The 24,481-nt window shown below is 34.3% G+C and overlaps 1 protein-coding gene across 1 annotated transcript; it reads left to right on the forward strand.

Annotated features, from left to right (window-relative positions):
• The first annotated feature begins 8,199 nt into the window (after positions 1-8,199).
• LOC148843221 (uncharacterized) lies at positions 8,200-23,094 on the forward strand. The gene is made up of 9 exons (XM_088957560.1): positions 8,200-8,577; positions 15,050-15,134; positions 19,451-19,525; positions 19,617-19,653; positions 20,142-20,225; positions 20,337-20,397; positions 20,499-20,605; positions 20,833-20,898; positions 22,377-23,094. Exons 1-9 carry the CDS (start codon positions 8,493-8,495, stop codon positions 22,470-22,472), a joined length of 696 nt encoding a protein of 231 aa, XP_088813686.1. The 5' UTR covers positions 8,200-8,492; the 3' UTR covers positions 22,473-23,094.
• Positions 23,095-24,481: the final 1,387 nt, after the last annotated feature.

Genomic DNA, 24,481 nt, shown 5'->3' on the forward strand with positions numbered 1-24,481 from the left:
CTTGGTGTCCGATTGGGTGGGCTTTCTTATTAATGTTTTTATGGTTTCGTGAGGTGAGGCCTATTTAAAAAAGCCCATAAAATCAATGTTGGACAGCCCAAATTATTTTACAATGCATTGCATGCCTTTTGCTTGATGCTTCTTTTGGTGGTTTCTTTAAAGCAAGTCGACCAAAGTTTAGGCTCTCCAAACAGGTCCTGAAAAAAAAAAATTTGGAAGAGAAAACAAATACCCAGTTAGAGATGTTAGTGGAATGGGTTGAATGGTAAATTCACATTGACCCAATCTTATCGGGTTATGGTTGGATCAACCTTGATCAGGTTTTAGGTTAAGTGAAACCCGTATCGAACCCGACACCTTGACATTGCAGCATCAAAAAATTGTTTAAATTGCCTTGTTTGAATGTGGGTGTTCCATATATGTGACGGGTTGGGTTCAATATCTCACCTATGTTGGGTTGAGTTCTTGTTGGAGTGCTCTATACAACGATAATTATAAAAAGAGAAATCCTATATTTTGGGTCTAATGTCATTTTGGTCTCCGAATTTTAGAATATAACAATTTAGTATCAGAATTTTTAAAGCGTGGCAATTCAATACTTGTCATTAATCAGCTGTTAAGCGATACTTGAAAAGACATAAATGCCCTTTGAGTGTCATCTAATTCTTTTTATCAACCATTCAAATATTAACAAAAAATAAACAATCCCAAATCCTTGCCTCTTCTTACCCAACTTTCTTGAATAGAGGAGGCAAGGATTTGGGACTGTTCATTTTTTGTCAACATTTGGATGGTTGATAAAGAGGATTAAATGACACTTGAAGGGCATTTATGTCTTTAAATGCCACTTAATGGCTGGTTAACGACAAGTATTGGATTGTCACGTTTTAAAAGTTTGGATACTAAATTGTCACATTTTAAAGTTCGGGGACCGAAATGGCACTAGGCCCAAAGTACAAAGTACTAATTAGGAATTTCCCCTTATAAAAACATAAGCTGTATATTACACTAGCCAAATAGGAACTCACATGGAAATAGGGGTGTCAATAGACCGGTTTTGGATTGGACCTATCCGAACCAAAATCAATGTGGATAGATTGCAACAGGACATATTGAGTTAGACCAGTCCAGACTTACTGGTCCAAAATATTTATTAGATTGAACTTAGTCCGTCTAAAATGAATTTATATTGGATTGGGTTGTATTGAGACAATACCTGGTCTATTGATAGAAGATAAGAATATAGGTGTCACTGCACCTAATTTGGGTTAGAAATAATCTAAATTAAAACAAATTTAAACAAATTAAACAGTACAACCATTGAATTTGAACGGTCCAAAATAATTTAAAATATTCATTAAATTGGATTGGAGCTGGTCCAATGACCTCACATTGGACTGGATTGTCCAATTTACACCCCTACACGGAAAGGGATGATAGGCTTGCCCAAACAACAATATCCAATGAAATACTCTTTATTTTCGACCATTTTCATCAATAGTCAGATTTGACATTTTGGCATCTTCTTAACGAATAATATTGTGCTCGGATTATCGAGATATTTTCATGCTCAAGCTCTCGTCTCATGAGTTGATTTTATGTCCCTCGTCAACAAGTTTATTGAAAATTGAATTCTAAGGGTGAAACTATGTTTGGTTTGAAGGAAAAGGTAGGGAAAGGCTGTGTTTCTTTTCCTTCCTTTCCCTACCTTTTCCTTTAAACCAAATACAGCCTAAAACTATACTGATTGTGAAATATGACCGCTCATACTTTTTGTAGTATGTTCTATTAAGTAATGATATTTTATTTTTCAACAAAAAAAAGGGCTTTGAGATCTGCTGAAGTAGAGTATATGTTATGATACTGACTCGGATCTGCAACTCATAAGTTGCACATCCCTACTCACAGGACATTACAGGCGAGCATTTGGAATATCTCCCTTGTCATTTATGGGGAGATGTTCCCTTCCCAATACATGATGGTATTATGTGGGTAGTGATGTGGGAACAAACTGTGGGTAACAGATCCGGTTGGTAGAAAAAATAGAAAAAAATGTTAAATAATGTTAAAACAGTCATTTTAAGAAAAATTCAGAATAAAAAATAGAAAATTAGTATTTTCATTACATCAAAACACCTGATATACATGTTTATACTTATAGGATGTATCCAAAATTTTAACCTCGATATCCTATATGTGTGATTTGTTGGTAGAATCCTATTGGTGGCAGATCCAGATTCACCTAATTTTACCTAGACATCTTGTTCCTATTACATCTAGGCCCTATTCACTTTTCGGTAAATTATTTATCCAGGTTAATGCAATTACCTGAATAAGTTTTTTTGGGAAACACTTACTCGGGTAAGTGCATTTATCCACATTTTTTTATTTCCCGGGTAAATAAAGCAATGATACCATTTTAGTCATAGAAATTCATTATTAAACGAGGCATTTTTGTTCTATTCAAGTGTTGCAAACTTTCTCCCCATGTGAGAGTTATTTACCCATATAGGAGATGGTATCACTTTCCTAGGTAAGTGGTGCTCAAGAAAATAAATTTTCCCTAATCCTCACATAAACCTGAAAAAAAATCATGAGATTCTTGATCAATAGGAATCAAAATCCATTGACCAACTTTCCCCCCTCTCAAAATCTAAAAAAGAATGCCCCCCTAATGCATTTATTCTTGGGAAAATCTATGATGCACTGGAAATACATGTTACCATAAGAGATTTGACCAATCAAAGCACCCCCCGTGACCTAATTGGTCACCTCTTTTATGGTACTAGTTAATTGGCTGTAAGTTTTTCCACTATCATTCCTTTCCAGTATGAGAGTCGAATTCTATCAGGAAAAACGACAGCAACACCCATGGATGAATCACTTATGGTCCAACCTGGGTAAAGTATTGGGAACATGATAGATCTTAGCAATTGGCCTAAAAGATCAGCCTCCAAACATGAAATTGGGCCAATCACGAAACATATCACAAATTTTCTAGGGCTGCATTTGGTAAGAGTGCAAACATTGAGCCTAAGAAATTTTGCACTATGGTTGAGTTTTATACGTATTTGATAAGAATATGTTTTTGTATTGAAAATGACAGCAAATTTGATTCTTCTAACATGTTTGTATTCAAAATGGGAGAAAACTTTTGCACTAAAATTGGTTAATATAAAAAAGTTGATTTCATTCTTTGAATTCCCGTTTTATACATCACTACTAGATACATTTGGTAAGAATATAAAATTTATCAATGCAAAAACACACCAAGTTTATATTTTTCTAACTTGTACATATTTGCACTCTTACCACTCTTACCAAATACAGACTAAATACCAAACTAAAATACCATAATTGGTTAGAACAATACCTTTAGGGGCATTTGGGTTAATGCATCTATAGATTTTTTTTTTTTATTACCAAAAAGAAAGAACGACCTAAAAAGTCGTGATAATATAAAACTTTACCTACAGGGGTAGTCTTTCCAACCGATTAAACAATTGTAGAGAAAAGGTAACTTTTAAAATTCAAGAATATAAATGTTTTGAAAGATAGATGTGACCTTGAAAGAGAGGGGAAGTAAACAACATGAGGGTAAAGCTCTATTTGAAAAAAATATAGAAGTAAAATATGGTCTGGTTTGGTTCAACTCTCATTCTTACTCAAGATGAAATTATAAAATGGATAAGGATGGATAAAAATGAGTAGAATGAGAAAACATTACTATGAGCCAAACACTTTTATCTTAAAAATGAATTCATTTCAAAATGGTTAGCGCCCTATGTAGCTTATTTTCATTCTTAAACAACATTGTGTTAGCGGTCATAAACCACCAACCTAGGTCTCCAAAATTGTCACATAGATGTTTATTGGTGGATGGTCGCTGATCAATGCCTATTGGCATAAAGTTTTCATGACAGACCACCAACAAACATTAATGGTGATGGTTTTGTAGACTTGGGACAGTGATTAATGGCTGTTGGCATAGAATTTCTTTAAACAATGAAAATGAGCAAGATGGAGCATGATTATTTTTCATGTTGCAGGATGACTCAATTTTTGTGCTATGAGTTGATTTTTTATTTTGAAAAAAATGAGGCCCATGACAAGAATTTTGTAACTGAATGCTCTAATGTTATTCATTCATGCCCATTCTTGCCTAGAATGAGAAAGAATTATAAAAATGAGGCCTAAAGCAACGGACCAAATATGGCCAATAAGAAAGGCCATTGACTAGAAAACTCAAAAAAAAAAAAATTTTATAAGGAGGAGAAAAGTTAAAATTTACCAAAAGTATTTTTCACTTGCCAAAATGTCCTAAACATTTAGAGATGTCAAAGTCTACATGATAAAGCTGAATCGACTGAATCAATCAGGTTGGTTCTAGTTTTGTGTTTGTGCATGCTTGGATAAATAATTGGGTGAGAATTGATTCTTGCTATTCCAAACCAATTAAAACCCAGACTGATTATATTAGTGAACAATATATAAGGGTGTCTTGGTTTTCTTCTAGTTTTTGTTATACTTTATGTCTTAAAGTGTAGATTTCATAAGGTAAATTTGGTTAAAAACACTTGTCTTATCGACATATGAACAATTTATTATTTATTTAAAGTTATATTATGAAAAAGGAAGTTCTAAGTTGTTACTAAAGTATAATCGCATCAAGGATGTGTATTTCAAATATTAATTGGTGGATCTGCTTTATAAAATTGATTAATCAATTTAAGACTAAAGCTGTTCATGGGCCAATCTGAGTTTGGGACAGGCTTTGTTTCTTTATTAATAGAAAATGTTCAGCCCAAGCCCGATTTGGAATATATAATACTAGGAGGACCCGTACGATGCATGGGAAAATCTGAAAGATTGATAATTTTATTTACTATCAATTAATTGATAAATTAATAATTAAAATTTGCTGTTAATTAACTAAAAGTATTCAAAGTTATTGCTAATATTTAAAATTTTAATGATTGTATTTTTTATTTAATGTTGTTTTACAGGAAATAATTATTGTTAATTTAATATGAACAAATATTTTTTAATAAATTTAATTTTATTAATCATTTGTAGTAATAACTACTATAATTTTTATTATTTTTAAATAAAATTTTGATTGACTTTAAATAAATAAAAATAATTACAAAAGCTAACATTTTTATTAATTTCACTAATAATTAACAATTATATAGGAATGGAAATGGGGCAGGGCACCCCCATCTCTGTCCCCACCTCGTAGTCAAGACTCTCTACCCCATCCCCACCCCGTCCCTAGTGTCAGGCGGGTTCAGGGCAAGGCACCCGCTCTCCATTAGGAACAAGAAATCCTTTAATTTCTCTGCCTCATCCTTAGTGTCGAGCAAGTTCAGGGCAAGACACCCACTCCTTATCAAGGATGGGGAATCATTGAATTTTCTCCGCCCTCTCTCTAGAGTTAGGGAGGTTCAAGGCAAGGTACCAACTCCCCGTCAACCCAATCTTCAATTTGATGAAACAAATGATCAAAAGGATATATTGACTATCAATCACATGGTAAATTTCTAAAAGTACAATAAATTGTTTTTAATTTTTAAAAATATAGTTTTATGAAAATTTTGGAAAAATTATTATATTTTTGTAATTTTCAAAATTTATTTTTAAATTGTTATTAAATAATTTATTTTCTTTTTAAATGGATTACTTACAAAATTACACTAATTTATCTTAATAATTTGTGTATTTATTGGTTCAAATTATAATTTTCCCTTTTCTCATAATCATTTATCTTATTAATTTTCAATAATTTACAATGAAAATAACATAATTTGTCAATATTTTTCCAAAATATAACAAATCTAATAAAATTTCCTAAAATATGCAAAATACTCCAATAATTTTCAATAATTATTTAATACATTTTAAATAAACTTTCAAAAATTTTATATCTTTTAATTTCTAAAATGTTATTTTATGAAAATGTAGTTTTATGAATTTTGTTTTTGAAAATTTTATTACATTTGTGTAATTATGGAGATTTATTAAAAATTATTTTAAATTGTTATTAAATATTTATTTTTATTAGGTAGTTTACTAACAAAACTACACTAATTTATCTTTTATTTTCTAATATAAATTAATTAATAATTTCATTTTCCAAAATTATAGTATTTTATTCCTCCATCTGCATTCGGTTATTAACTATGATAATAGCAATAACTAAATTTTTTTACTTTTTGATAATTATTAAATATATTTCTCAATTTTATAAAAATTTGTTAAAGAGTTTTCAATTTCTATAAAATGTTGTTAATGAACATAAATATAACAGTATTAACCCAAAATACCTTAAAAAGTCATGATGAGTTAATTAATAACGATATTTATTAATTTTTTGGTAATTTACTAACTATATTTATTAACTTTTGGTAATAACACTATTTAATACTCACTAATATAGGTTAGATTAAATATTAACTATATTTAACTATTTATTAATTAATATGAATATTTTAAATGAGAGAGAGAGGGGATATAGATTGGGGGGAGAGATTTTAGGAATTGATTGGAGAGTATGGTAGTTCCTAATGGCTTAGAGGAGATACCTTAGGAGAGTGATTCAAGGAATGGTGACATAACTTAATGGGTTGGGAATGGGAATGGAGAGAGAGTAAAGAAGAATGTAGAGTGGGGGTAATGGAGAAAGGAGAGGCATGCTGACTAGACCGTCTTACTATGTATATATATATATATATATATATATATATATATATATATATATATAAATAGATAGATTATATATAATAGGGCTAGTAAAACGGAAAAGTACAGACATGCCTAATGCAGATTTCAGAATTCCCCTACAAATCTATAAACACTCAAAATATCAAAAAACCACACTGTACTTTGGGCCTATGAATTCTAACACTGTGCTGAATGATCATTCTCCCGCTAGTAAATAATAGATATTATACTATGTACATTATTAATATTATCAGGCTGGGCTAAGGGTTGAGTTTGTTTTATTGGAGAAATCCCGAGCTTGAGCACACATGCCTAAAATTTTGTCTGAACCTGATAATGAATAGGCTAGGCCAAGCTAGTTCATCGGTTACCTGATCCATGAAAAAATCTATTCAGGATTGGTTCATTTTATCCCAAACTAGACCCGACCCTCTGATAGCTCTACAATAATGACATTCCAACGAATGTTTCTTTGCCACAAATCTAAACTCAAGAGTAAGGAACACTGAATTGGGATCTACTCTAAACAATGACCTCACAGTCACATCCCACCTAGAGATGTCAATGGTAAACCCGGCTTGGCCCGACCCTATACGGTTGGGTTAGGGTAAAGTATATTCGGTTTAGGGTTGGGTTAGGATTTTGATTCTTCAACCCGAGTCGGGTTCAGGTTTTGGCTAACTCGTTTCAGCGGGTCGTGATACCTTGCATGTATTCAGAGTATTCTTGTTACTTTTTGACTTCTAAATCAATAGCATTAAAGTTTAAGATTTATTTACATATTGATTTTGTTTTTTTTTTAAATGGAAAAAGTGACACCTTATAATCTATAAAACAATTTCCTAACTTAAATTAATCAAATTTATGTCTTCAAAACATACAATTGAAATGTTATGGGTTTGGTCGGGTTGATATTAGGTTAGACCCTATATAGGGTCAAATTGGGTTTGGGAATCATACATTTTAAAGTCGGGTCGGGTTTGAGTTCGGATTGGGGTACTAGAGGGTCAGGTTAGAATTGAGAGAAACCCATGCCGAACCCAATCCATTGACTTCCTAATTCCACCTGTAATGGTCCCATGAGTAATAACATATAAGTACTGGAGATGTTACTGATGTGTGATTGGTAAATGCTGTGAGGCAGTGTAAGGAGCGTTCAGTGAGGAGTATCCGCTATCAGGAACACCATTGTAACACTGTCCACATCAGCTCCATATTCCATAGGCGTTTTTGGTACTACATGTTGGCAGACATGATGTAACAAGATTGGCCCAGTATGCTTCAATTACCGCAGAGGATTGAAATCGAGTATAGATAAGGCGATCCTTAAGGGGAGGGGAGCAGGACACTAGGACAGTACTGGGCCAGTCATGGTATGACAGAGTGGGCATGGAGCCTCGTGATTAGAACAGTATTACGAGTAGAGCCGTAGTCCGTAGACGACTAGATGACTTCAAGTCATGATCTAAAAAGCCTAAAAAGGTTGGGAAGGGAACGGAAGCTGCTACAGAGCCACGAATTTAGCCACGTCAGAAGGGTGACTCACTGGCATTAGTCTTAACTGTGAACGTCTGAAAATCGACAACTCCTCTCGGTCCACGCTTCTCTCTCTCCCTTTTGTTGGTTTTCACGTCTGAAACCTTAGAAAGCTTTCGAGCGACGAGGCTTCCCTTGCTCGTTCGCTCGAGGGTTTCTTTTTTTCTTTTTTTTTGACTGCCTAATTTTCATTTTTGTTCTTTATCATTTTTCTCGTTATCGAATTCAGCAAGATGAGACGCTCCTCAACCAGGAAAACCGGGCCTGCAAATCCCGCGTCGTCCATGAATTCCTCGGCGACTGATATCTTTCGCTCTGGTAATCGATCTTCCTCCTTTTTTTTCCCTTTAATTGGGATTCATTTTGAGCATTTGATATCTGTATCTGGTATAACTTTGGCAATTCAGTTTACTTTTACATTGTAATTGGTTTTTCTTATTTGTTTCTTTATTCAATTTGATAATAGCTTGTAATGATATTTATTTGAAAAAAATAGAATTCTTTTGGGCCTTTTATGGGTTGAATTGGTGATTCAGATCCATTTTTCGGTTTCTTCTTATCTATGCTTGAGATTAGAGGTAGATTTTTCTCCCTAACGATCATTGAAATTTCAAATAGTAAATCATTCAGTATGGGTGCTTGTTGATTTATCTCATATCCTCCCAGCAAATTCGTAGTTCAGGGCCTTCAGACTATTCGGAAAACAAAGAGACCAAAATCTGCCCCTTCAATTGCCTTTAAATAAGGTTTCTTCAATCCTTCCTGACCTTAATAGTGGTTATATTGCAGTTTCCGTTGCCGAAAAATCTTGTTGTGGTAATCAGTTTGAAGAGAGCAAGGTTTAAATTTTAAAATGTTGGTGTCGATGGAAATATGGTTATCTAAATATAGGAAATATGTTGGAAACGTGGGAAATGTCATATTGTAAAAATTATAGACATGGTTGAAACGTTTTGAAATATGCAAGATATAGAATGCTATTTTACATAATAATAAAAGGTGCATAGGTAGGCCCTTTTTAAGTAAAATTATATGCTAAGATGTTGTCCTGTAAGCTTTAAGATTCAAAACTACATGATAAAGTGAATTCAAGAAAAAATTAAACTCATATAAAGTGTAAATGGTTCTAATAGATCAACCAAATAATTTATTATACAATAAAAACTAAGGTTTAACTTTATGTTTGAAAAGAATTTTGAGCTGGCTCAAAGTGGTAATCATGTTCGTTGGGCAGGCATTAACACTGCTACACAACATCTAAAATATTGCCACCAATTTATGTTATAATACTATCTCTAGTATTCCGCATAGCATTGGTAGTTTCCATTGTGGACTGTGTCGATTACAGTAATATTTCGTGTGAATACCCATGGAAATGGAAATATGTCATGGAAATATGTGGACATTTTAAACCATGGAGAGGAAAACACCACCTTGCCCCTTTAGCTTATGTTCCATATAAGATAGTAAGATCCTTCTTTTGACCATGAATAAGGTGAAGGAATGGTTTACTTGTTTAGCATGGGCCGTTGTTCCTTTAGCTTATGTTCCTTATTTGGTACTGGACTATCTTGTCCAATTTGTAGTAGAAGAATTTGGGGTCATATTTCCAGGTTGGAATAAGATATCATCATATCAACTTACTGTACTTTGAGGGTACAAATGTGTACATGTGAACACTGGTCTCACATCCTTAGAAAAACTCATTTACAACATTAACTCTTGGTATTTTTGTGATAATTATCTTGCAGTTCTCATTGTTAAATTATGATAAAAACATGGGGCTGAATTATTAGGCCTGAGGACATTAATAGAATTTTAGGGTTTGAAGGAGTGGCTATGAAAAGTAGCTTCCTTCTGCATGGAAGAATTAGTTATGGTTTACATCATGTCTGTTGACTTTCTTTAACACAAAAAAGTTGAGGTAGTTCTCCTGTTGAAACATGCATAGACCAGGAAAATTTAGTGTGTTAGTTTTACTCAACAAATGGCCTGCCTTCTTCTCTTAGTGAGTTCCTTTCTATGGCTCTTATCTTTCTGTTTTGAGCAACATATCAATTGGAGATACGAAAGCCTTATTGTGGGTTTGACATAACTTTATATTTGGGACCATTATTGGGGTTGCTGAATTGCTTAACCTGAGGAAATGGTTCTTCAGTATGCAACATTCCATGATCATTCTTGGTTGGAACTAAGACAGAACTAAGTGACTAAGGGCTGTCTGGTAATAACTGAAGTTGCTGAACTGAATGACTTTTTGCTTTGTCTTTAGTATTTTTGGTGTCTTAGGATGGCCATTAACTTGTGTCCTGATTTTGAGGGGTCAAATCTCATATGTTCTTAATGACTTAAAGGTTGTTTGGAACTGTGATGTGCATTCATGTTTAGAGTCTATATAAGCTCCATGTGGGCATTTTGACTTCATAGTACCAAAATCATGTTTGCTTGGGCAGGTTTAACTTGAAATGTTTTTATCACCCTTTACATCGGGTTATGTGCATGGGGGGGGGGGGCTGGGTGAACATCTTTTGGTGTTTCCTCCGATGCTATAATTCAGGTACAAATGTTGAGACTGAAACACCAAGGCACAAAGTACCTACTTAGGTGTCATTAGACAGTTTTTAGTTAGCCATGTACAAATGGATCTTTTTGATAAATAAATTGATTTATTATTGTAACAAGGAGAATACTGATACAAGTTTTTTTGGAGAGGCGTGAACTGCGTACTCTCCTTAGCAAAAACAAAAACAAACTACAATTGAGTCCAGAGCATTGGCTGCCCCGTGCTTGGCTAAGTAATCTGCCAGAGCATTGGCTGACCTCCCAACCCATTGTATTCTTACAGTCAAACACCTTGTTAGCCATTTAAACCTCTTAATTTCGTACTTATAACACCACACTACAGATTCTGGATTCTGTAGCCAGCCCACTACCACCTTGGAGTCACCCTCAATTAACAACTGTACTACTCCTAGCTGATTTGCAAGCTGTACACATTGAATTGCAGCCAACGGCTCCGCCCTAGTGGAGTCTCCAACTCCTAAGGGATCTGAGTAGAGAAACACCACATTTCCATTCCATGTACAAATGTCGAGACCAAATATTTTGTGCATCCAATGTATTTGAGCAAGTTATGGTAATTTTACCAACAGGGTATCGGTTAATGATGGGATTTGGGTTTTAGTAATTTTGTTTTTATTAGGACATCTTCTTAGGTTTAAGTTAGGGTTTTATTTCTTATAAATAATTTTTATTGGGAATTTTTTTTGATAGATTACTATATAATTGTTATTAGAGGAATTTCAAATAACTTTATGATTGGATGACATTTATGTTATTTCTTTAAGATTTTTATCAATTTTCTCTTGTGGATTAAAGATTTTTCTCATGGGAACAAGACAGTGATCTTCTTCTTATTCTTCTCTTTTTCACGCTTACTGCCACATTAAAAGGTCAGAGACGCATTTCCAAATGGCAAATAACTACAATGGATAGAAAGGTATTTCACCACCTCCCCATCATTGAGGCACAGCCAATAACCATGTAGCAACAAGCACCACTTGTCACTTTTGGAGAATTTACTAAATATTAATCTTCCGATTACTAACCTCTTAGAAGTACGTCTTCTGGAGCTGAAATCTCCTAACCATTATTTATGTGAATGTGATAAGATTGTTATCTGTTTTAGTTATCAAATGAGGTTGTATTCTTTTCTTCCAAATGTTTAAATAGATAGTGAAGGGAGTCAAATGGCAATAATTATTTCATTTTGTGTTTGAATTCCTAGGCTTCAACAAACTTAACCTGAGCTGCTAAAAACTAGATTAAGAACAGTAAACAAATGCTGAATGGACGATCAGATATGCTCTGCGTTGGTCTCATAATGAAATTTCAGTATATGCCTAGCCAGTGATTTCATTTTCTATTTTCTTGATGCCTTCACATTATTTTGGTTTTCTTTCTTTTTTTTTGATTGGTAAATTTAATTTTTTTTGCTTAATGAAAAAGAATATGTGTACATATGCACCAGTTACATCCCAAACAGCTAGAGCTAGTGCCTAGCAGTGAGGCACCTGGCCCATTGCCCATATGTTACATAACAAATTTCCCCCAAAAAACTAATCCTGTTTGCCCCTTGTTTGGCTATTGCATCAGTCATATTATTTGCAGATCTTAGGATCCGAGAGAAAGTGGATTTTTTTTTTCTTGCTAAATGCCTAGTCTTCCTCATAATGTGTTTGAACCATCACATCCCTTGTTCGCTATTCTTCAACCAGCTTGCAACTTCCTTGTAATCCCATTTGAGCAGTAGGTTCCTGTAATTTAGTGATTTGGCTATCCTTAAGCCTTTAGGAAGCTAGCAATGCAGATCATATAGAGGTTGCATATCATATTGCTCCTGAAAATATTACTAATAGAGGTTACTCATCAAAACTTAATTTTATTTGGGACATCTTTGGTGGGTTCCACAATGCAGTTGAATGCATACACTACCGGTCTAGCTGTTGAAGTTGAAGCTGCTCATTTCCGCCTTTTTAGGATTCCATACACAGAATGGTGCAAAAAGTGTAAAACAGAACAGATTGGCAAAACAAGATTCATGTAACTGATCCCATACAGTTGGGATAAGGCTTGGATGATGATGATGATAATGGGGCAAAAAATTCAGGAGTTTTAACCCAATCTGTCACTTTCATTGCAATACTGTCTGTAGTACTTCCTTGGATCATGCTCTCAGGTTGAAAATTTTTTCATTCCTTAATTCCAAATTTCCAATAATGTTCACAGGACTGTTGCTCTTGTGCATCTCTCCACAATATCTTCCCCCTCCTAGGCAAGGTGAAAAACATTGACTTAAAAAACCCCACGCTTGTTAAGCCTTCCTTTCAGTTAAACCTTAATCTTGCCAGCTTTGTGGTCATCAACATATTCAAATTCCCTGATATAACCATACTTCTACATAAGAAGGATAAACTTGGTAATTACTTTTTGCAATGGTCTTATCATAGTATATTGCCCCCCCCCCTGCTTCTCTGCATTGCACATGCTTTTAAGAGCATCATTTATGAAGCTAACTCTCACCATTTTTTCCCAACACTTGCTCCTGTAAGCAGAGATCTGTGGCAGCCTCTCTAAGGCCCAAATAGGCTTTCCATGTTTGATTGAAGATTCCATATGAAACCAAAAAGAGAGAAGCAATTCCAAATGCTAGATGCAAAGGGGCAAGAGATTAGTAAGTGCTAAGTAGTTACTCCACTTAGATTATAAAGAAAGCAGATATATGGGGACACGCACCAGTAAGGTCTCCTTTTGTGGAGGGTTTCACAAGTTTTCAGTTTTGGCTGATACACCACTGACCACCCAACAAAAGCCCTAATTTTAGGAGGCACCAGCCCACTTCAAATGTCTTTAATCAGAAAGTCTTGCACAGTAGTTGAAAGCTGTAGGGGTTTTAAGAGAGAAGCACAGGCAAATGGCCTTGAAGGATGGACAGACCATATTCTACAATCAGATTTGGAAGCGTCATGGGAAACTCATTCAATGGAACTCAATAAATTTATAACTTCTTAGACTTCATGATCCTTATGGCTTCTCCTAAACCCAAAATCCCAGTCAATCATGTTACCAGGGAAAGAAGCAAACTAAGAAATAGGTTAAAGTAGAGAAAAGGAATGGAATATGATCCTTCAAGGGCTCTTCCCCACCCAAAGGTCTTTCCAAAATAGACAGCATAGCTGATACTCAATAAAACCAGAACAGACTAAAGATTGCTTTCCGAAGAGAGGTCAAGCATGTCAATCAAATTTTCTTCTTAACCATTGGCATGCATCCCATGGATGTCTACCACCACCACCCTGTGCCAAAGTTTGAAATTGTCTGTTAGGAATCTCCACAACATGTTTACGAGAAAAGCTGAAATCTTCACCCCGAATTTACCCATCCTCAAGCTGCCTTGGTCTTTTTCTTGCAACCAAAGCTCTAATTCTAAATACAAAATGGTAGTAGATGGGTTGGTTGACAAAGGTTGAATTTATGAGCATTATTCTTCTACATAAAGAGATGTAATTTCTTTTCCATGTTGTTAGTTTCTTATTGAACCTATATAGGACCAGGTTCCAATAGGTATTTGATCTCAAGTTGCCACCTAAGTGAAGATCAAGATGCTTCATAGGCCATTGGGTATTAGTGCACCACAATACTTCAGTGTACCCGCCAGCTCTTACTACCTCATGTTCATACCTGCAATGCAATTTTTGTCTATGTTGATTTTTACATGTGATATTTCCTCATAACATTTTATCAGCAACTGTATGTTCCTAACTCTTACCTCCCTCATATAAAGTGATAATGTGTGCAAATTTCAAATTGGTAACCACCATTTCATCTCTCTCTCCTAATCTCCCAACCTTTAGTCAAACCAAACCTGTCTGCCCTAATGACCAACTTGCCAAGTATATAAACAGTAAGGGTAAAAAGGAATGGAGAAAGGGGGTTTCCTTGTCTCAATCCTTTTTTATCTGAAGAAAAATCTTTAACAACCTCATTGACCAAGACTAAGTAGTGGCAAGTCTACAAATATTCCGTGATCCTTAACCTCCATGTATCTCCAAAATCACACTTCTCTAGGATCTCATCCAAAAAGGGACAAGCCATATGCTGGTGTAGTTTTAGTTTGTATTCTTTGTATGCTGCATTAGATTCATTTTGTCTCTTTGTTGTATTTGACCAGTTGTAGAAATCCGAGATGCCATTATTGTTACCTTTAACCATTTAAGGTTGTCTTGTTCAGCCTCAAGCAAAGCTATTATCAAGGAGTTGGAAAGGATTGACCACCTATTTAACTTGTATGCAAATAGGTCTTCTGGCATGATTGAGTAAGTTTATTCCACCTACATATTCGAATTATATCCTGTACTGATATTTTTATGATAAATTTATAAAGGTTTAGATCTTTGAGTTGAGTAAGGGAATATAATTATGATGTTTTCCTTTTGTTGCTGCATTAAGTTACTGAACTAAGCTCCTTACAGATTTTTACACATTTGTGACTGTGTGGCTTGGAATGTTTAGATTTTTCCAAGTTCTTTGAAAATTTGGTAATACCAAGAAGTTAGGCCTTGGTCCAAGTAGCACCTCAGTAAATAGGGATAATGTGTCTGAACCCAGTCCAGTTGGAGACAGAATGATTAAGAAATTGTTGAATATGGGGATGTGAAGAAATTCTTATTCTACTTCATCGAACATTGCTTTTGATGTTCTCAAACAATGGTAAGTATTCAGATACAGTGCGGCCACTTTCCCCCCTTTTCTCACTCAAAAAATATATAAAAAATAAAAGATAAATTATATATATTATTACGTTTAGGCTGGAATTAAGTTGTTGAGGTGTTTGTTTTAATGTATTGAACCTTGTGTCTTAAACCGAATTTGACGTTTGCTGGATTTCAAATTGCAAATCAAGGTTTGTAGAGTGTTAGATAGATACAATGGCTGAAAAGTAGGTTAGTTTACTTGAGTTTAAAAGGATTCAGGAAGGGACTGCAGGCTATAACTAGGGCAGGGTCAATTGCTCAGATTCTACAATATGATGTATTGAGTCGTCCTTAAAGGAGGATTTAAATCTTTTAATAGAGTTTGAGTTAACTCCCAAAAGTAAAGTGTTTCTTGGGAGTTGTTTGATGAGGACATTCATCTTGGATGAAGAATGCAGCAAGGCCCACTTAATTTTCTTTTGGCATTGTTGCCAAATTTTTTGATGTTTCTAATTCCTAAAAGAAACTATTTGGTGTTGATTTCTATTCATCTAGGAGTTGATTCCTAGGTTATTCTTTAGATTCCTGTAGAAATAGTGGGCCAGATGGAACATAATCTTTTATGTTTTATTCATTAGTTAGTTTGAATCATGGGCCTTTAGCCATTTTTTCTTAATAGTTATTGACGACCACCCCATTAAGGCCAATCTTGTAATTGCCATATTAGTTTTTAATTACGATTAATAAAAGATATTAGGGGCTGGAGAGAGTGGTACATTTGACTCTTCTCTCCTCTCTCATCTTCTGTTCTCTTACTCTCTTGATCTCCTACTACTTCCTTGCTGTATTTTTCTGATTAAAGGGAAGTTCTTCTATTCCTTTTCTTATTTTGTGGGTCTATCCATTATTACATTGTCGAAGTTTTGTAATGTTAAAAAAGTAAAGCACTTATGCAAGTGATAATCAGTGATTCAATCATTTGTCCTTTGGATCAAAATTTCACTTATAAGCAGGCCTATGAGAGGTGTAATCAAATGGACTAGAAACGAATGACCACTTACCTGATTAGTTTCAGATAAAAATAGCACCGCACCACCACCTTTGTGATTTTTAAGAATCTTTTAGCCACCTTTTATTTATTTTCGATTTTGAACTGTAAGTCCTAAGTGATTGGCCTCACATGGAGAAGAAAAAAACAGAATGTGGTAGCTAGGTCCAGTGTTGAAGCTGAATATAGGGCAATGTCTCATGGAGTGGCTGAAACTATGTGGCTAAAAATCTTGTTGAGTGAGTTGGGATTTGCAGTTAATGAACCTATGACCTTATATTGTGATAATAAAGCAGCCATAAACATTGCTGCTAATCTAGTGCTGTATGATAGAACTAAACACATTGAAGTCGAAAAACATTTTATCAGAGAAAAGGTTGTCAAAGGGGAAGTGTGTCCCCCTATATCAGTTTTGAAGACCAACTTGCAAACATCTTCACAAAGGGGTTACATCACTTGAGGCATCATGATTTATGTGACAAGTTGGGCATGATTGATATCTATGTTCCAACTTGAGGGGGAGTGTTAAAAGTTTGTTAGTACACTTAGATTAGTACCGCAGGGGTACTGTTGTAATTTCTCCCTTTCTTTTATTTGTTTATGTCACCCTAATATAAATACTAAAAAGCTGGTGCCGCCAGCCTAACCTTTTGGCTCTCAAATCTTTTTTCTCTCTTTTCTCTTCCTTCTCTTCTCATCTTTTGGTCAATATTTATTATTTATTATTTTAGATCTTTTTAAGTCTCAGACCTGTGCAAAAAAAAAATAAAAAGTTGAAGGTTAGCTCCATATCTAGTCTACCTGTCTCAAGTCCCCAGATGGCTAGGACCTATGTTAGGTAAATGACCTTTTCTTTAATGTCCCAAACTTGTGAAGAAAATGCTACATGGCTAATAAATGAGATTCATATCCTTAACACAAGGTCACTTTTAAGCTTTGAGGTATGAACCTGTAAAACATTGTAAAACATTGTTGGGGACCCAGAAAGAAAGAACAATGAGCTGAAGGTTTATTCTAGAAGGAAAAAGAAAAAGCCATCTCAGTCTTAGGGACAGCTCAACACAACTGACAATTAATCAAGATTTGGTTACAAGTAACAAACCAAGAAATCAAGATTAGCTGTAATAAAATGTCGCATGGCTATTACTGAGATATAAAAATAGGTCCTGTATTTTGAGAAGAATAAGAGAAGTTTTACTGAATTCCTCATTCACTTTCCAATCTCCCTTTGTTCTCTACCATGTTCAATTTAGGAGGCATCTTCTCCCTCGAAAAGAAGCCTGTGTTGGGGTAGTACCTCAACAAACATGGTTTGTAGGATATTACTACATTGTTTCATAAATTCTACTTGTTTGCAGTTATTATGAATACTGTTGCAATTACTCTTGGTTGAGTGCTTTCTTAGTAACATTTTTCTCCCATTCATGTGATGCTTTCCATAATGTTCCTTGAAATCCTTGGTACCTGGAGGCAAGGTTTAAAATTTCGATACAATACAGCCCGTATCGTATTGTATCTTTGAAAAATAGATACGGGATACGCATAGAAATCGGACGTTTCATATTTTTTCATGCGTATCGGACTTGTATTGGGGGCGTATCGTAGCGTATCAACAAAAAAGATACGGAAAAAAACTAAAAAAAATTAAAGGAGGAAAGCAAGTTTTTTTCCCCAAAAAAAGCATTCTTTCACCTCCCAAATGACTCCGAAACTCCAAACTTCATTCCTAGAGTGCTAGATTTGCAAAAGTTTGCAAGAAACAAGTGTGCATCTTTAATTTTTTTAAAGATTTTTCAAATTTTGAAAAAATATGACAAAAATAGTTAATTTTTTTTTCAATTTTTTATAATATCTCGTTATTTCTTTTTTTTTTTCTTGAATGTTTAAATTTATGTTGATCTACATTTGTTACATTCAAAATCACAATTTTTTTTTGTGTTATCTGTAGATTTATGGAAATTTCATGAAGATATTTGGGGAAAATATAAACTAACAAAAATTTTGAAAATGTAAGTTTTTTCTCTGCCTATAAAGACTAAATATGTTTTAGGTCTATGGATTTATCTATCATATCCATAGAGCAACTGAAATATAATATTTTTAGAATTAAAAAGTAAATTATAATTAATTATATTTTATCATTTGATCACAACAATTGAATATATTATAATTCTATGGATGATCTATCATATCCACAGACCAATTGGAATTTCTTCTTTAATAATTTTTTTTATTTTTAGAATTAAAAAATAATTAATTAATTAATTATATTTTACCATTTGATTACAATGATTGAATATATTATAATTCTATGGGTGATCTATCATATCCACAAAGCAATTGAAATTTCTTCTTTAATAACTATTTTTTGAATATATTATATAATGTTTATTTATTTTTTATAACTTTTGGAGATGAATAATAAATAATTATTAATTATATTTTCACATAGAAGTTGTGCCAATGCATGTTTTATGGTTGGATAGGGGAGTTGGGTTTTTCTCATCCCATAAAACATTAAAACTTAAGAATTACAATTTATAAATTATAGTTAGGCATAGGATTTTTAATGAAATTATAATTAACTACAATATATTTCTTCATAAAACCATTAAAATACATTAATTTAATGTATATATGCCTCATTGAGGTCTTATATTTAGTGTTGTTGATGTATTTTTATGATTTATTATTGTATTTATAGTGTTTCCAAGCGTATCTTAGTTTTTCTCCAATACGTATGCGTATCCCAATGCATCTCTTAAAATTGCCTTTCCTATACACTTGGCGTTTCCGATACTTGAACCTTGCCTGGAGGTTGATGAGTAGGCTTGTGACTATTTCCTTTGGTGGTATAAAGTTTCTCACATGCATGAATTTTCTTGAACAGCCCTGAAGGAATAGAGGCACTTTGTTCAGATTTGGAAGTGGATCATACTGATGTTAGAATACTGATGCTGGCTTGGTAAGATTTCTGCTGTAAATGCATTTCTTAAGGGTTTCCTTCAGTTTTACCACAACATTGCACTGTAAAACTGATAACTTGCACCCATCAGGAAAATGAAAGCTGAAAAGCAAGGCTATTTTACCCTGGTATGCCACATAATTCTCTCATGTTCTAATTTTAAAGGACTCAGTAATTGAGTGTTAGTATTATCAATTATTTTTTTATTATTATCCATCTAATGTGGCATTGTATTATCAATTATTTATCTTGTCCTCCCACAGCATAGCTGCATAGATGGTGTGCATGCAAGGAAGACAAATTTACCTTTGATTGGTTCTCTCTAGTAGACATTTTGTATAAAAAATCAAATATGTTCTCGTGGTTATTCACATCTTTGCTAGATAATTGTACAGTTTATTCACCAGTGTTGGAATAGATAAATGCTTATTATCATCTGAATTACCTATTTTGGTATTCACATAACCAAAATGGAACCTATCAACTGGTGGATCTAGCCCCTTTGTATTTGTGCTACATAGGATGGTATTCTGTTGGTTGATCATCTAGGTAAATTAGAATTTTCCTTTCATTTTCTCATTTTCTGATGTGGTGGTTTCAACCATTTTCTTAATAGGATGAGTGGCGACGAGGCCTAAAAGCACTATGGGCTGACACTAATAGTAAATTAAAGAAGGCACTCCCTGAACTGGAGAAGGAGGTAGTTTGTTCTGGAATATTTATCAGATATTCATAAGTTCTTTACTCTTTGTTTTATCCTCCTTGTAATAAGAATGCAGCGGCGCTGATATTTCTTTTATAATCTTAATAGGTTAGGAGGCCGCCAAATTTTGTGGATTTCTATTCCTATGCATTTCGCTACTGTCTAACAGGTTTCTACGTTGTTTAACACCTGCAGAAAGGAAAAGTTCAGAAATTTGCTCATTAAAAAAAATGTGACGTTTTTTTTTTTTTTTTTTTTTTTTTCTCTCAGAGGAGAAGCAAAAGAGTATAGACATTGAAAGCATCTGCCAATTGCTGGATCTTGTTTTAGGGTCACAATTCCTTCCCCAGGTTGATATGCTCATTGATTATCTAAAAGTGAGTTGCAATTGTGTTTATATTTGCTTCCTGAGTTTTTTATTTTATTTTGGTTGAAGTTTTCTGAATCCTCTTAAATGGCTGGTCAGTTTTATATAAGAATCACACCATGTATACATTTGGAGAAATTCCCCATCTTCTCTTTCTTCCCCCTTCCTTTTAATATATTTTTCTAAGATTTCTTATAACCTGATTCACCAAGATATTATTTCAATCATTATATACAGACCCAAAAGGATTACAAGGTGATAAACATGGATCAGTGGATGGGCTTCCTCCGGTTCTGTAACGAGGTATGTCTTGATGGTTGTATCATTTCTTCTTCTTCTTTTTTGTTTTTTTTTTTAATATTTTCTACCTTACAAGACTTGCTTTCCTTTTTTTCTTAATTTTTGGAAATTGTCATTTGATTCTACATGGCATGGCTACTGGTCCCAGTTTATTTCTAGAGAACATGTTATGTAAATTGAATAAGGCTATGTTTTTTAACTAACAAAGAGCAAGTTTATCATTCAGTGGTTCTGATCATTTCTCCTATTTCTTTTTGACAATTAAAAAATGACAAAAGAAAGTAAAGAAAAGAAATCCTAAGGTGATGTAGGACAAGGAGAAAATCCCCGTTAGGGTGAACTGAAATATGACAGAGAAATTCATGTTTGAATAGAGAAGAGTCTGAATTTCGATGGGAGCAGTGTTGGAAACCCAGGGCAATCAGGAATTGGTGGTGTTTTTAGGGATGAAGAAGGAAATATAATCACTCTATTCTCAGGTCCAATTGGGGTGGGAGATTCCTTAAGAGTGGTTATCCCTCCTACTTATAATCGTCTTAGTTTTCTAATTAAGTTTATTCACTATTGATCAAAATAAAATGATTGCTTCAAAATAACTTTGACAATGACAATGACTATTCCGCTTCTAAATTCATATTTGAAAAGTTGACTACAAACTATTTATAGACTCAACATTAAAGCTTGGATCTCCCTTTACCAACTCCTAGTTAGACTTAAGCTGCTTTGGAAATAAGAAAAACCGATAACACATAGGGACACCCAGTTTAGGATTTTAACTTGCTAATCCTAGTACAACTGAACACCAAAAACAACTCCAAGACTGATCCAAAAATAGAAAGACTCAAATCCCATTACATACTGACATCCTGTCTATAAAATGATCATAAGTCACTGAAAACATGTCGGGTTTACGAGATCTTGGTCTTGATGAATAGATAACTTTATTACTTATCTAATGGCACCAAAATCATGCAAAACAGATAAGTTTTAACCCCTGAAAAATAGGATGAAAGGAAAAGTAATATGATTGCATCAGCTTTTCAAATTTCTAAAAATTCTAATGTGATTCTATAAATCATATTGACCCTTTGGAATAACTAACACTATATCTAAGATGCAAATAAACTACACAATAACCATCATATATTTAAATTAACCATAGTTAGAAGCATCCAAAAATTATGGAATTGCTTCATGCTAAGGAATTGGGAGAAAACTGAATTTGGCCCATAGGAGATTCATTTGGTGTTTCAAATAGTCAGAGACTTGGAGGTCTTAAAAATCTCAAATTTATGCCATCATTAGACAGGTAATAGCATCTTTTCATCCTATTCTCTTGTGTAAGTGTTTCTCTTTGAAAAGAAAGTAATTGGGTTTTACATGTAGAAATTTCCAAGCATCTCCGGTAATCTTTTTTATATCTTTGAAATGCACTGTGCAAGCCTTCCACTGACCCTTTTCGTGTTTAATTTTCTTAACAGATCAGTTTCCCAGACCTGAGCAACTATGATCCAGACCTTGCTTGGCCCCTGATCCTCGACAATTTTGTTGAATGGATGATAGCTAAGCAAAGCTAGATTCTGCATTTTTCTTGGCGATCTTTATTCTTGGTCCCAAGTTATTTCCCATTTGAGAAGGCAGCGTTACTGTCATATTCCATTACATAGTTTCTTGCACTTCTGGGCTATACTGCAATGTTTTCCCTTATGAACAAGTCAATTGAACATCGAAACAAACAAGATAGCCTACTCTAAATATTTCCAACCGAAACACCATATCTGCAGGATCCCACTAAAATTTGACACATGGAACTTTTCATACTTCAGCTGGAACTCGTAGATGCCTCTTCTCATCTTTTGCAGAAGTTAGACCTTTGTGGTCTGGAGATATGCTTGAAAGAGTTGGTGCATTACTCATTCAACTCGCTCCATTTGTTTGCTTGAACCTTGATTTACTGGTTAAGCAATACCCATTTATTATAGGAATTGAAAGATATGGATTTCTTTTATTCTGGGAAGTGGGAAGGTAGTTACATACATTATATTACCAGTCAGTAATCCATTCTATTACCGGTGAATGTAGGAGCTCGTTTGTAAATGGTTAACGAAGCTTCATAATTTTCCTGTTTTGCTGTTTTGGAGGCTTGTATTGGCAATGTTGATTGAATGTCCACTTGACCGCATTTGTCTTGATTTGAAACACGTGGAGAATTGTTGTTGGATCAATACCGAGAGATCCTGTCAACTCAGACAGTTGACTGTTTGACTTTTCACCCACCAGTCCACCACCTTTATTGGCCTCTTGGCTAAGATCAAGACATCAAGTATAGTATCTACTTTCATCAGTTTAAAACTTTAAATTCTACAAACCCAGTGAGAAACATCAACACAGTTTTGACCTATCAACTTGGTATGAACTGTAGATTGTCAGCCTACTGAAACATTGAACAGTTTTCAAATGCTGGCGAGACATTATTGGTTAGAACTTTAAGAGTAATGCTTTGAGCTTACAAATCTGTTTTCTTATGCTCCATGTATTGGGCATTTCAGGTGGATTCTGTATCGGCATGTTAAGGTGGTCAAACACTTGTACAAGGAAAATCTGTATCCATGACATTCTTGCCTATGGAAAAGGGGGACGGCCATGCTTTGAAGAGACAGGGTTTTGGGTATGGCATGGAGAGAGAGAGAGAGAGAGAGAGAGAGAGAGAGAGAGAGAGAGAGACCTTACAGAAGAGTAACGCAGAGAAGGGAAGCAGAAGACAAAAATCTAAAGCAGTCGAGGACTTGAGGGCCGACAAAAGTTCATCAGAAAAAGGACGAGAACACTGAACACATTAGAGCTTACTATGCCAGCTCTTTCAAGCGTCAACAGTAGGGCTGCAACTGTAAGTGAGCCAAGCCAAATCGCGAGCTAGTCAGACTTGGTTCAATAATAGGAATTTATTTATAATTGCTTCAAACTGATACGAGATCAAGTATCAGCTCAAAACTCGATTTGACTTGGCTTACACCCGTAACACAAATAAATCGTTGGGAGGTTTGCCTTCACATTTCAATTTACACATAATTCAGCCCATCCTCTTAAGATCACTGAGAATACTACGGTTTACTACATGTAATTCTTAAAATGGTGGGGATTCATATTGAATCTCAGTCGAATCAGGTTGATGCTTTTGGGACTCTATTTGATTGTAATTTCTTTTACCAATTTAAGATGCATAGCCAAACAAGCGATTCTACACTAGAATTAGATGCATCTTAAGTCACATCAAATTTGAATAGCATTTAAAGCTACTACTTCAAGTGTGCTACAATACAAAAGATGGCCATGCTTCACAGTCAAAGAATCATCTTTATATGGACACTGGTCTGTTTAAGATGGAAATTAGGGCAACAAAATGCTTTGAATGTCTTTCAAGTGAGAAGCCCATTATAAAAGTTGCTACTCCTGAATGGACCCCACTTTTTTGTGCAGTATATTTGGCTAGATCCTGACCCTTCAATTGGTGGAAAATTATTGAAACGCAGTGGTAATACTGCTCAGAATGTGTAACCTAATTCATGAATGAGTACACTCGAGGAGC

Source organism: Nelumbo lutea, chromosome 8 (assembly GCF_056320005.1).
Source record: "Nelumbo lutea isolate HS-2025 chromosome 8, American lotus-T2T, whole genome shotgun sequence".
NCBI lineage: Eukaryota > Viridiplantae > Streptophyta > Magnoliopsida > Proteales > Nelumbonaceae > Nelumbo > Nelumbo lutea.